The sequence below is a fragment of the Strix aluco genome, chromosome 3 (genome assembly GCF_031877795.1).
Source record: "Strix aluco isolate bStrAlu1 chromosome 3, bStrAlu1.hap1, whole genome shotgun sequence".
Taxonomy (NCBI): Eukaryota; Metazoa; Chordata; class Aves; order Strigiformes; family Strigidae; genus Strix; species Strix aluco.
In genome coordinates, this window is record NC_133933.1 from 64,569,112 (window position 1) to 64,583,830 (window position 14,719).

At 41.4% G+C, this 14,719-nt stretch overlaps 1 protein-coding gene across 3 annotated transcripts in view; it reads right to left on the reverse strand.

Moving 5' to 3' along the window:
- The window catches only part of PHACTR2 (phosphatase and actin regulator 2), a 145,450-nt gene that overhangs the window by 104,563 nt on the left and 26,168 nt on the right, over positions 1-14,719 (reverse strand). Inside the window, exon 1 of one of the 3 annotated variants that reach the window (XM_074818888.1) lies at positions 11,130-11,231. The exons of the other annotated variants lie outside the window; for them this stretch is intronic. Coding sequence (XP_074674989.1) covers positions 11,130-11,142 — 13 coding nt within the window. The 5' untranslated portion in view covers positions 11,143-11,231. Of the gene's footprint in view, positions 1-11,129; positions 11,232-14,719 lie in introns of those variants that run through there. 3 annotated transcript variants of the gene reach the window in all.

Here is a 14,719-nt window from a genome sequence, read left to right on the forward strand (position 1 = left end):
TAAAAATCTTGGGACTGGTCATCTTTGACACAGCAAAACCTGAAATAACTTAGGGACTACTTCTCAGCTGTGGGAAGTCCTTTTATACCAGTTGTAAAGAGCCTCCAATTTCCGACATTTGGGTCTAGGCAGTGTGACCAGGGAGTTGGCAAGGAGGGGAACATTCTTTGCTTTTTCTTTCAGCTGAGAAGAAGCCCAGTTCAATATATGTAAGTATTCTCTTACCATTTTGTTTCTGTGTTTCTAGAAACCAAACTGCTGCTAAGATTTCACCCACTCCCCCTTTCCAAATCGTATGAGACAGCCAATGGATGACCCATGGCGGATGGAGTCTAAACCAGCAATGCATATGCTGTCTTACCAGTGCTAAAACTGAACTCAGAAGACTCAGGCAAACACTGTGTTTGAGTACAGCAATGTACTTTCATGGCATCAGTTGCAGAACTGGAGTTCTGGTGCACAGTGCATGGCACAACCGGGGGAAGTACATGAAATAAGTACTCCAAATTCCTCTGCAAAGCCACAGGAAAGCTTTATGGTTGCCAACCTACTAATATTGTCAAAATACTTGTTTTCCTTTTTCATTCTGCCCATAATACCCTCTGACTGTGAAAATGGACAGAAATTTAAAAAAGAAAAGAAAAGAAACCCCAGTGATGCAGGTTCACACTGAACATGCAGACCAGCATGGGAATGGGAAAGTGAAGGGAACCCCAGGAGTTATCAGGACCAGTCCAACACAGTAGCAGACAATAGGTGCTTTGCTGTGGGAAGCACCACTTTTGCCTCCTATGGACACTTAGGTGCTTCCTGATAAGCTGTAAAAAGGCAAACGTGCAAAAGACCAGTATGGTGTGCCAGAAACAGAGAAAAGGAGAGCCTGAAGTCACACAGCTCCATCCACAATGTGCTGAAAAGTTTGTGTTGCTTTTTCAGGCAAGCACATATCAGCTGTCTTTCAATGGTGGCAACCCTCTTCTCCAATAGCAGTCTGATCTACTACTTGAGGTAGCACTTACTCATCTGGGGAAAAAGCTTGAAGGCAGAGCAGAGGAAAAGGAGATCACAGACAAGAGGCAGTGATGCCACAAAAGTGTGGTTAAATGTTGATCATAGGAATGATGCTAACTTCTGCCTTCACCTTATTCACCCCAAGGTTAGTCCTCTGAAACAACTGCACAACCTTTCTGCATCTGGAAGAGGTGCACAAACTTTAACACTTGGGAGCCATCTGCTCTGTAAGACAAAAAAAGCTGAATTTGCCCTCAAGTTTTCAGATTTAGATTAAAAAAACCTGAAGAAATCTAGCTGTGATTGCAAGCAGCAATGAGGGAACTTACCTCGGGGCAATTTTTACTTCAGCTGAGCCTTTCATGTTCCTGAATTAGCAAGCCATTGCATCAGGTAGACAACAATTAACAGGGTGTTTCTCTGTCACAAGGGGCAACGGGACTGCAGGGAGAAGCAGACTTCACTGATGCACATGCAGCATTACTAATGCGGCAGAAAAACACTGCTCTCAGAAAAGTGCTCTTAAACAGTAGCCATACAAATTGCCCCCTCATTCAAGTGTCATATCGTTAGTTTCTTCACCTGCAGTGCAGAAGAAAGAGCAAGGCAGGCTACCACCTCAGAGAGGAAGGGGACCCCACCACCATCCTTCTTATTCCTTCCTGGGAGAAGGGAACATTTTAGGGTGGGAAGATGGAAATAACACTGGCTATTCTTCCTCCTTCAGCATTTCATAATAAGACTAAATGATGCTGAGCATTATGTCTACTTTGCCAATATTACACCTTCCCACTCTACTTTGCAGACAAGTTTCCCGAACTACACTATTAAAGAATATACACAACACTTACAGAACTTGAGAGTTTGCAAAGGTGACAGAAACTTGTGTGCAAATGAAGAGCTATGTGTACAGCTACTCCATTTCCTCTAGCATTTGTGCTGAAGAATCAATTACCAGAGCTAAAACAATGAACATTAATAGATGTTACATTATTTTGAACTGAAGGACAATAAAATAATATAATGTAATGATCATCACCTTCAGATGTTGCTGATGTTGCAAAGTAAATTGTTCACCTTGTGGACGTCAAAATCTTGCTCAAGACTTCATCACAGTTAATTTGGCCCCAGAACTTCCCACATGTAGGTAACAAAGTATTTTTCCCCACTTTCTAGACTATCTAACCTCGAAAATTGTCAAGATGCCCTCACATGGCACCATGCAACCTTCTTTTGCTTCTAAGTATGACAGGCAATTCATCAGCATGGATGGCACCTCCAAAACCATGGGCAGGGTTGGGCTTTGAAGCCTGTTTGCATCAATTAACATCACAGTGTTCAAAGATCCTCCAGCTAGAACTAGAAAAGCTGTGTCCCGGGTGGGATGTCACTGCATCACATCTAACCCGAGCTGGCTAACCAGTCTGGGTGCAGCCACCAGTACTGATGTAACTACGCTGTTTACTGGTTCAGATTAATGTCTGTTGGGCAAAAGGCACCACACCATATAAACACGCTCAGAGCTAACTCAAGGACCTCTGGCATGGCGCTGGTTACACACAGCAGATATGGCTGAAAAGTGGGGAAGGTGGACTCTACCATTCTTTCCCATTCCCATTTTTAACCCCAAAGCCATCTTTGTCCTGAATTCTGTGATGCTTTATGCCTCTTGAAGCCATGCATGCCAAAGCAAACAGCCAGTTCGACCTCTTGCGGGTACGACTCAAAGCCTTAAGCTGTTGTGTAGGAAATGCATGTTTATGCCTTACAGAAGCTGTATAATATGTTACAATCACTGTGCTAAGTAATACAAACTAGGGAATTTAAAAGTTACATTTGGCAACCTGCCCTTACTGTGCTCTAATTATTTCTTAATATCCCAATTTAAGGGCAGCATATTGGCCCCAATTTTAAATTGTCTGGCATTTATAAGTTTGTGTCACAGAATGAATGTTAAACAGTTTTCAGATTCTTTATTGAAAACTGCTGATTGTGTATTGCCTGACAAAGCAGAATGTCTCCATTAGAATAATGATTTATTGTAAATATGGTAGTATTAAGGCTGATTATTCTGGGTATTAAAAATGCATGGATAAAATCCATTGAAAAAAGTGTTATGTGAGCCATCATAATTTGTCAGTTTAATATCTTTGTCATTTGCATTTCTTTTTAAAATGCCAAGAGCAATTAAACCTTATCCCACCACAAGAAGTTGCCAAATTTCACTTGAAATTAAAACAGAATAATGCGTCATGTTAGTTATTTTAATAATATTAAACAACAAAAACAGAAACAGAAAAGAGAAGAAAAATGAGACTTATATAACAACTGTAGCTACAAACAAAGCAGCTAAAATATATAGGCTGCTTCTGTGATACACGCACACACATGAACTCCATAGGCTTCCTACATTAACAAACCATTTCCCTTGACAGTAAGGCCATAGCAAAGCGTTACTGGACTGTAGTCTAAACATCAATAAGCAGCTCCCACCAACATGTATTTTCTGCTGGTTTGAGATTGCCGTATCTTCATCTCATCTCTCCACGTGATTTCTGTGCAAGCCTCCATAATGAAATACCCCTCGCTTTTTGGACTGACACAAGTCCCAGTGAGAAAGACAGAAGGGACTTGTGAGTCAGCAGGAGCTGGAGCTAGGACGAATCGATCACAACTTTGTTTCCTGTAGAAATACCAGCTGCTGTCATATTTGTGTTTGAATTACATTGTGCAAGGCTTCTCCTAGCAATGGTCAAGCCACGGATGAAAAGATTGTTTCTGGGATTGTCTCCCACTGAGTCTGCCTCTCTATAGAGACATAGGATTGTCTTTATCGTTGTGAAATAGCTTGTTGCTATTCAGAAATACATTTAAAGGGATTTTAGCATGCAGTAAGTTGGGAAATAAGTAGTCACAGTAATTTTTGATAGTTACGTTACAGAAACTTATCCGAGCAAGCTAAGATTAAGCAAACATTTGGCCCTGGCCAGTTTAGCTTCTCCTGGGCCTTTTGCTTTATTTGAAAATTGGATGTTTTTGGGGACCTAATTCTGCACTCAAGCCTGTTATTTGAGCCATATGCTCCCAGCAACTCAATAGCACATTGTTGACAAGTCTGGGTTAGGTTTGTCTCCTCTGGGAGGAAAGCAACCATAAACATCCTTACTTCTGTTTCTTGCAAGAAGTCCTACTGCTGGTACCACTGCCCCCAGGAGGTGCTTGGAGAGGGTGTTTTTGTACTGGTATCAGTACAAACCACATTAGTTTCTATCTCCCAGTATCTGCAGAAAATGTGGCAGTTTTATTCAAATGCATACACCTACTTCCTTATTCTGGCATCTCCAGCAGCAAATGGGACATCCCTTCTAGTGCTGAGCTGTGCCCAGAGCCAAGCACATATGGCTCCTTCAGTGTGGGATAACAAATCTGGGTGACCCATCTCCTTTTGACACCCTGCCTCTCCACAGGACACTAGTGGGGGATGCTTGTTTTGGCCCTGGCCCTCCCATGCTCACCCAGGGGCTGCCAGGCCCCACCTGCCAGAAGGAGCAATTAGAGATCAACTCAGCTGCTTTATTCAGGATTTACTTCTGTCTGCTGGGAGAAGGTTGCTAGGTATTCTTATAGTCCTAAGCTACACTTATTTTCCAATTAAACTTTAGGAAGAAGTCTCATAAACGTTTTATGTGAAAATATAAAAAAATGGTTAAATAGTGAGACAGAGGGAAAAAAAAAAGAAAATATTTTTTGGTAAAATTCCATCCAGTCTACTTTCAGAGCCCAAAGCAATACCCCTGCAAGTCACCCCATAATTAAGCATGAAATTTCCTAGAAGACTCACAGTTAGAGACAATGAATGATGATTAAACAGAAGCAGATTAGATCCTTATTATCAGCCACCTGCTCTTTGGTCATACAATCTTGCTTTCCCCCTTGCAGCTCACTTCCATCCCCCTCAGTCTGGGGTGTTTGAAGCCCCTGAAGCACAGGCTGCTTTTCTCAGAGTGATTTGTGCTGGTGCCTCTCTTAACACAACCTTTCCTCCTCTGGACTGCTCCCTCATGGTGTCAAAATGGTTGGCTCCTGCAACCACGGTCTAGTCCTTGCTCAAAGCGATGGGGAAGCAACACCTGTCAAATCTGGATTTCTACTTCTGTACACACGCTCGTGTCTTTTACCATAGGTGGCAGTGATGATTCAGAACGCAGAGCAGGGGTCTGAGGGCAGTTTGCCAAAAACCCCACACAAACAGCAGATGTAAACATAAAGCACAAATGGTCTGATGCTTGCTAGCTTTTATCAGAAAACAGCATCAGAACTTATTAGAAAATAAAATCTACATTATACTGTCTCTCCTAAGCAGCTAGAGTTCATGTTGCTTCTTTATAAGAAGTACTGCTTAAAATATCATGAGTTTGTGTCAACACAGTGCAACCAAGCATTTCTAGCTAAAGAGAGCCATTTGAAGTAGGGTGGGTGGACCATCTCTACATTAGAAGATGCTCCATCATTTTAGTCCTACATGGTATTTGGTTACTTCCAGTGCAAGCTCCTATAGAGTTATTCCAGGCTATGTGTATACAGACCTGAGAATAACATCGGAAGCAACAGCATCACAAGGAAGTTTAATCCTCACATAAATGTTTTCCAAGATCGTGGCTTTATAAGCACACTGTTCCAGCTTCTGGGCAAAGGGGCATAAGCCATGAGTATAATTCTAAAATTACAACAAGAAGAAATTCAACTTTCTAGCAGGCAGTGACCTGTGATACACTAGAGCATCTGCTTCAACTGCAGCCATGAGTGCAAATAGAAGACAAATAAAGATACACAATGTAGTATAAAAGAGTTGATTATTGCTTTGCATTTTATTGCCTGTGTGCAAACCACTTTGTGATCCATAGAACATGGCATATGAACCCAATAAAAGTCAACATGGCATCACTGATAGCCCCATTTTGCAAGGACAATGAGTGAACATACACATGAGAGTGGGATGGAGAGAAAGGAGATGCTGTTGTCCTTTCCAAAAACATCTTCATACTGTTGGGAAGAACATGGGCAAAGTATCACCAAGGATCAAAACAGAAGCTGCCAGCAGGACACAATGGATTTTGCTGCTGGAGTTGGAGTTGTCATCACATCTCAAGGGCTGACAAACCTGCAGTTACCCTGTCACTGTCTCCATTGCAAGGGGTTTTTTTTTCAATAGGTTTCCAAATTGATAGGGACAACTCAGCCAAGCTTAAGCCTTAGATGGCCAAAGGATTCCAGAGCCCTTTATGGGCAACAAGTGAACCTTACAACACACTGAGATTGTTATCTAGCCTAATTCTACACAGAGATCAGCTGGGCCACATTAGAGGTTTTTGAACACTGTGAGTTGATGAGAAAACCAGGATCATAATCTGAAGCCCACCTCCCAGCTTGCTCTTCTAACTACCTGAGTGTTTTTCTACCCTACATTTTAAAAAGATGCACCCTGTTTGCCTCAAATTCAGGCAAGAGACTGCAAAGTGTCTATAAGGTCAAATCCTTAGCCAGCATTCAATCCCAGCAGTCATATTTAAAGGATACTAATTAAGTCCTATTGAGTTACTGAGAGACAGAAATGACCAGTTACTTCAAAAGCAAGGGAATGACTGTCGGAAAACAGCTTCCTGTGTCTCTTACCCTTCCTGTGACATGTGGTATCATGCAGAAGAAGGCTAAATTGACACTTGCTGTTCACCCTGTCCCACAGTGTTTCAGGCCTCAAGTTAAATAGTCTTGCTTCAATGAAAAGCTCTGTTTCACTACTGGTCCAACACTAAGTTCAATGTGCTACTGAATATTCCTCAGAGCTAGGATATTCAATACACAAGACCTCCAGTCCCTTTAAAGCAGATTATTTACTGGAAGAAATAGTCTGCAGCCACAGATGTAGAGCCTACATAATTCAGGGTAACAATTAACCACAGCTAGCTCATTACTGCTAAAATAATATTCCAAGTGCAAAGAAGTCATATAAATCCCCAAGAAACATGAAACAAGGCCTCCCATTTTTATTCAATACTAGTATGGCATGCACGATGCAGGACCTTGCTATGGTGCCATTCACCCTGATAAGATCCATCCCCCAGCTTTTGGCACCTCAGGTTGGCACACTCCTTGGTTATGAATGAGTGTGTGAGACTTGTCCACTTTAAGGTGAGACGCCTGTCTGGGCAGGACACGGCTGACTAGGAGCTCTAGGGGAAGGGATGATGTTGATCTCACTCCTTCTTACAGGAAATCCCCCCCCCCCAAAAGCATCACTTGGGAGCACGTCTGTTTCCGCCGCTTCTCTCTTCCTGCTACTGCAAGCTTCTTGGTACTTTTATATTCTCTTTTTTTCCCATGAGTTATTTCCAGCCCTTCCTTGGATTTTTAAAATGAGTTTTATTACATCATTGCTGTCGCCAGGCTTGATATGTCTGGCTCAAAGCAGACGTGTGCAGCGAAGTCAGAGCCCAGGACCTGCTGGAGGAGGCAGGCAGGGGGCTGCTGACTGCCCACCCCTGCCTGCAGTGGCAGGCAATCTTGCAGCTGAATACCTGCAGCCAGTTCACCATAAACAGCTGATGCCAAAATAGGCAAAAAATTACAACTAGAACTGTCCTGATGTGCCATACACAGATGGATGAATATTTTATTGTTATTCCAGGAAAGGCTTTTAAAAGAACACACAAGACAGCGATTATGTGGAGCTGTCTCGGTGCACAGATTAAGAATATAAGCAATCTAACATTTAAAGGAAAGGACTTTTTAAATGAAAACATTGTTTCTTAAAACCACAAAATAACACAGACCAAAACAGCTAAAAGGTGCACATAGGTGACCTATTACCAACACTGATCTTTTCAAATAACAGTTTTGGCCAGAAGATGATTTTGATGATGGCACAGAAGATGAGTGATGAATTACAGAGATATTTCTGTTATGCAGAGCAGAAGATGGAGTTTTGCCCAACAATTATCCATGGTCTGACTTTGAAAGTCTCTTTCTGGCAGCATGATGAATTTAATAACAAAGGCCTGATTCACTGACACTGATAACCAAATTGTTATTTCTAACACTTGGTGGCTGAAACTCGCAGCTGTGCTAATATTCTGCAGTTTTGTATTGCCAGAAATAGCATCTCTTTAGGAAGAATTCAGGCAGGTATCCAGTTTGTATACATTAGCATGCTTACATTTCAATTGGTGAACTGCTGAAGAACAAATTAATTAGGCAGTTAGTTTTATGGTTGCAAATATCCTGCTCCTGTCTGTTTGATCTTGGTAGTGCCCATATCACACCACGTGGATTTTCAAAGGTGCACTCTCATGCCTGTAGAAGTCAGAGGACACGGGCCAGATCTACAGAGGTGTTCAGCTGCACAGTCTCCATGTTGGCACTTGACTCCATTTGGTTGCAATTAGAGATCAAGAGCCCTAAAAATACCTCTGCAGACCCGGCTGTGTTTACCCAGCTCCCTGTAGGCTCTTTGGAAATGGATGCATTCCCTACACCGCTCAAACCATGGAAGTGGTTGGAGTGAGTCCAGAGGAGGGCCATGAAAATGATCAGGGGGCTGGAGCACCTCCCCTCTGAGGACAGGCTGAGAGAGTTGGGGTTGTTCAGCCTGGAGAAGAGAAGGATCCGGGGAGACCTTATAGAGACCTTCCAGTACCTGAAGGGGTCTACAGGAAAGACAGAGAGGGACTTTTTACAGGGGCATGTAGTGATAGGACAAGGGGTAATGGCTTTGAACTGAAAGATTTAGAACATTTAGAAACATTTAGATTAAATGTAAGGCAGAAGTTCTTCACTATGAGGGTAGTGAGACACTGGAACAGATTGCCGAGAGAAGTTGTGGCTGCCCCCTCCCTGGAAGTGTTCAAGGCCAGGTTGGATGAGGGGCTTTGAGCAACCTGGTCTAGTGGAAGGTGTCCCTGCCCATGGCAGAGGGGTTGGAGCTAGATGATCTTTAAGGTCCCTTCCAACTCATTCTAGAATTCTGATTCAATTGCTCTTGGAAGAGCTGCCTGGAGAAGGGAGTGTTCCCATGCCACACATGGGGCTGAAACTCACTGCAGGTTTGGACTGAGCTGACCACAGGCAGTGAGAAGCTTGCTGGTAACCACAGTGGAAGCTGGAGCATGGCCTTACCCTCTGCTGTGACATCCTCTCTAAGGCTTAATTCCGTCTGTTGTTGGGTTGGTTTGGGGCTTTTTTTTACAACTAGCTTTTCATTCTCCTTCCAAAAGGATTATTTTAACTAATTTCAAATGTATATAGATTGCTTTCTAAAAGATGTAAAGTATTGGTCACTTTTTCTGCATGAAGAAAAAAAATCTAGAGTGATTCAACTGACTGGTGTTATAAGAGGCTTTGAGAATAGTTGGTAAAGTTGTGCAGAGAGCAAAGTCTTACTTATTTTAACTTCCAAATTTTGCAGATAGCAACCAAACTGGAATCTTCCTAAGGCAAAAAAAATATATACACACAGAAGAAAATCTGTTTCTATGGTTTTCAGATACTAGCTTCCCTCTTCACCCCCCCAAAACTGGCCTTTAAAATAAATGTGACTCATTCCAGAACAGATTCTTATAGCTGGATTAAAGTGATAGCTCTGTCAAGACTTCAATAGTATTAGTTGTTGATGCTGGAGAGTTTAAAAACCTGGAGGAATTAGCAGCTCTGCCTGCCAGGGTATCTCTTGCCCACAGGCGTTCTGTGCCGGAGAACAGGAATCTTTCCCCTCTGACCAGAAAATTCTGCCTCATCATGGAATATCGAACACACATCATTATCATTTATTATGTTAAAGCTTCTTAAAAGCTAGCCAAAGCACCAAGTGAAAAGAGTATTCTTAATCTTATTTCACAAAAATTTAACATTATACTGGGACCATGTCAGTTTTTAAGTTCATAGCTACTGGCAATGTAATTTTCCATGATGCCAACATCTTAATTTCTGGAAAAACTTCTTTCTTTTATTTTTTTTTTTGTCTTGGACTTTATAGAAATAAAAGCAGCAAGACCCTTTAATCTGTTTGTCGCAGAAGTCAATAGCAATACACTTGAGATGAGATTGACCTGGACAGCTTAGCAGACATAAGCAAGAGTTTTGCTATTATTATTAAAACAAAACCAAAAAAACCCCCACCCACAAAAAGCCACAAAAATAAGCTACAGATACAGTATCACCTTTGAAATCTGCTGTAGAATATTTTTTTCACACACATTAGAGGTGAACATCACTTTTAAGGTTAACATTAAACAAACTTGATGATTTGAGCAGGTTTCAAAGGGCACTGAATCTACTGCAGATTCTGTGTCCTAGTATGTAATTGCACTACTACCAATAAATCAGCGAGACTCTGACATGTTCAAGTTTTACAGCAGTCAAAACAATATGGAAAATACCTATCCCAAAGAGGTCTCTTTTTGCTCTGCTTAGTGTCACAAGGTAATACAAAAGGGAAATGCAAATAATGCATTTCATCATAGATGCGATGTTGGTATTGTGTGCACCTCCTTAGAAACCATGAAGTGCATTATTTGGCATGAAAATGCATGATCTAAAGTTGGAACATCAAAGAAAACAATAAAAAGTGCAAATATATTCAATATTTTATGTACTAAATATAAAAGAGAGCAAGGCATTATATGGAGAAAATAGAAACAGCTTAAAATAAGACATATGAGAGATGCATTATCTACTTTTTGTTAGCTTTATTAGTTACCTATCTGCACCTATTGCAATCTGTAAGAGATATTTTCCTACTGAAGTACAAGCATTTTCCATTCCTGCCACATTTCCTGCATATAGCTTCCGAAATAACACTGAAATCCTTAAAAAGACAGATCTTACATTACAGTTTAGGTTCACATTTCCAGGAAATACAGATTTCAAACAGAAAAAACAGACTATTAAAGGGTTAACAACTTAAGTGTGTCACATTTTACACACAGAAATTTGCTTTAATAAAGGACACTGAAAAGGAAGAAGCCACAAAGGCTAAAGAAACACATCTCCTGCAGCAAGTGAGACAGGATACAAACGAACCCCACAGCTCCACTAAGAATGAAGATCTGGTTTATTTCACTTACCAGCATTATCCATTTTCCCCCCCTCGGTATTCAAAAAAGCAGAGTTCCCCAGAAAAGCAGCCGGTACGATCTCTCTCTCGCTAATGAAGCTGGCTGCCCTTCTCTTGGTTATTAGACCTTGCTGGCAGTCAGAGCATACTTCATGCACTGACTGCAGTAGACATCACCAGGAAATTTATATCTCCAAGGATGACAAACAGCCATTAGCTCCATTATAGGCTGATTAAGATTGTGCAAGCCTATCAAGTAGATACTTAAATCCCCCAGGGTTTTACCTCTTCAGGGAGAAAACAAAAGAACTCCAAGCCTATAATATTGAATATACGTTTCTGAAAAGTAAAAGCAACTCTAATGAGGATAGCTTTAATGGGTAGGAAGGCAAAACTTTAAATAAAAAAGGGATATATTACAGAGCAAAGGGATGTGATTTATCAGTGACGCAACAGCAAAAGTTTTAAGGAGAAAGAAAAGGGGGAGGAATCTATGGCTGAGAAAGTGTTAGCTTAGATTACAATTTGCAGCCATTAGCTTTGTCTGTGCTTTAAATCCTACAAGTTCTGAACCTGATGTTCCCTATGGTTTTTGAGAAACAAAGTAGATGTGCTTATCTGCAAATGCATGTCAATATATTAATTGCCTGGAGACATTCATTATTATACTTTTCATAGCTGAATGTAAGGGAAGGGTGAAGAGTAACTACAGGGCTTTACTTCTTTTAAAGACAAAGTAAAAACACACGGGATGCTGGAGGGATTAGACTCAAAAAAATCGGAATGACATATGCTAAGGTGAACAAGTAGTACATCTAAATTTTCCATACCACCTAAGTCTCCGATGCACAGGCTTTTCCCCCATAGAAGCAAACAAACAAACAAAACCAGTATAGATTCCTAAACATTTTCCTTCCCTACACTTCTAGAGTTTCCTCCTCATAAATGAAAAAATACTTTATTTTCAAATAAAAAAATCTCTACCCTGGCAGCAGAAGGTGAACAGAAGCAGAACATGGAGGGTACCTGGAAATTTGGGTTCCATCTCCCATTTTGGCACTGATTTGCTGTGTAACCCTAAACAAGCATTTTGTGCCACAGTGTTTGCCCAGTGGTGAAAAGGAGACCATTACACATACTGCCTTTGGTGAAAGTGAATGTCACAAACTACTGACACTACACAAATGCCATGTAGTATCTTTTCAAGATTTTTTTTCCACTTCTTTTAAATAATTCACTCAGACACCCCAATTCTCTTTATTGCAATGGAAAAGAATTACAGATTTTTGTGTCTGTATTATATTGACACGAATACCACTCAGTCTCACACTATCACATGAGCAACAAAACACATTTTCTAGTCATCACCCCCTCACTGACCCTTTGATCTTATTTGTCCTTTCTAAATGTTAAATAAAAAGACAGTTGCAACACTGATCTATTTACACTGATTAAGAAGTGGAGAGAATCAATGACTGAGTGCTAAAGTCATCAGGAAGAATGGAGAGTATCTAGGGCATACTGGATATATTCTGTATTTCCAGAAAGAAAGCACTTGGAGGGCTAGGGAGAAACTAAAGATTAGAAATCTGTCACACTTCATATTAAAGTACTATTTATAAGTGGCTTATAAAGAGCTTATAAAAAATAGAAGTTATCACAGACATGTTGCATTGGTATGTATTACAGATAGCTACAATCACACCAATACAAAGGGTTAAAAATGACCAATAAAGAGCATATTCATCTTCTAGATTCTGTATCAGTTAATGACAATTGATTAATGTGCCAATTTAGGTAATTGGTTAATGTGCATCTGATGAAATCTAGTTGCATAGGAGCACTAAACTGGAGGCTGTGAGATGGCCACCCGATAGATGCAACCAGTTTTCTCCAGCTCCTCTGTGGGAGGTAGCTGCCTGGAGAGTGCTGGGCTCCTAGAGAAAAGGAGAGAAAGCAAGGGCTCTTGGTGGGTCTTCAAAGCCACCCAGGTTGCAGAGAGACCTGGGGGATGAACTGCTGGGGAGAGAAGAGCAGAGGATTGTGACAGGATGCTATTGCTTAACTATGGAGCCAACCAAGGGAAAAGCAAGCTGCCCACATAAAAGGAAGAGATTCCCTGGTTTGGAAATGGGGCTTCGCAATGCTGCAAAGTCTACAGGTGTCTGACTGAGCCCAAACAACACTGGGGAACGGTGACAAAACCACCACAGGGCAGAAGGATATCTGCATATATTAAGTCCTAGCAAGTATGCAAATGTCTTGTGCTGATTGAAGCTAAAAGAGATTGATATTTAATCCATTCTGTTTGCTTTGAGTTTCACTTTGGCTGGGAAATGGTAGTTATGCACTTGAGCAGCCACCAGGCAATGATGCAGCTATAGGAAATCAGTACTGACCCTTGTGGCTGGGGATACTGATGGGCAACAGCCTGTGCCAAAGACCCCAAGGGAAGACACAAAGCTGCACCTACTTAGACTCCAGGGAAAATAAGAGCTCCAGACAGTGAATATTTCTATGTGGCAGGCAGGTCCCAGTGTGTGTGCTGTGGCTGAACCCCATCTGCAGGGCAGATGGGCTTCACGGTGTCCTTCACGGTGCTGGTCCCCCAGCCATGCAGATGAGAAGATCTACAGGAGCATACCAGAGCTCCCTTCCCGCACACATGCACAAGTTTCCGTCCAAAGAAGACCTGGAAGATGGCAATGTGTACCCAGGCCCCATCCTGACATGCAATTCCAACGTAGTCACAGCCTCAGGCCAGCTGAGAATCAGGACTTGTAAGGTGCCAACTATAGTATAGGAAGTCCCAATTACAACAGCTTGACATGCATTGAGTTTGGGTGCTTCCTCAGGGCTGTGTGACAGGCCACCATTTATTAACTCTTGAAAGCTAACTATAAATGAAAACCTAATATGATATATGCCCTAAATCTCTTCTGATTGAACAGAAAATATCTCACCAGGAGCCTTCAAAAAAAGAACTTTACAAAATACATGACTTATTTTTATCTTGTAAGTAATTAGATTATCACATAGAAATTAACAAATGTGTATAATCAGATGTAATTATTACAGGTTTAAAGCAATGTCTCCCTGACTGCACATGGGCAAAAGAAAGATACAGATATTAGGTGGGGTTGAACAGCAGGCTGCAATTATTATTTAAAAGTTAAACATACATATATTCCAGGCATAAACTTATTAAAGTTGTGAGTACAGAACAACCCCATCACAATCTATAGTTGCATGACATGAAAATACTTCAGTCTGTTTAAAGACAATTTTGAGTAAGGGCTGAGAAGATCAGGTCTGCACAGGTCCAAAGCTTTCTCTTCCCCTTCCCAAAATACCATATTTCATCAACTCGTATCCCAGTTTTTTTCAGCTATGAGGTGGTCTTGGCTCATGGTTCATTTCTGTCATAGGCATTTAAACCTGGGTTCAATTCCCTGTTCAGCCAGACTTCCTGAACGATTTTGTGCAAGCTCCTCCAACATCTGACCTTCTACAGGAACAGCTTGTACCATGCTTGGTACCCACACCTCAGCTGTGTGAGGATAAACACACTGGAGGTTGTGCGAGACCCGGGTGGTATAG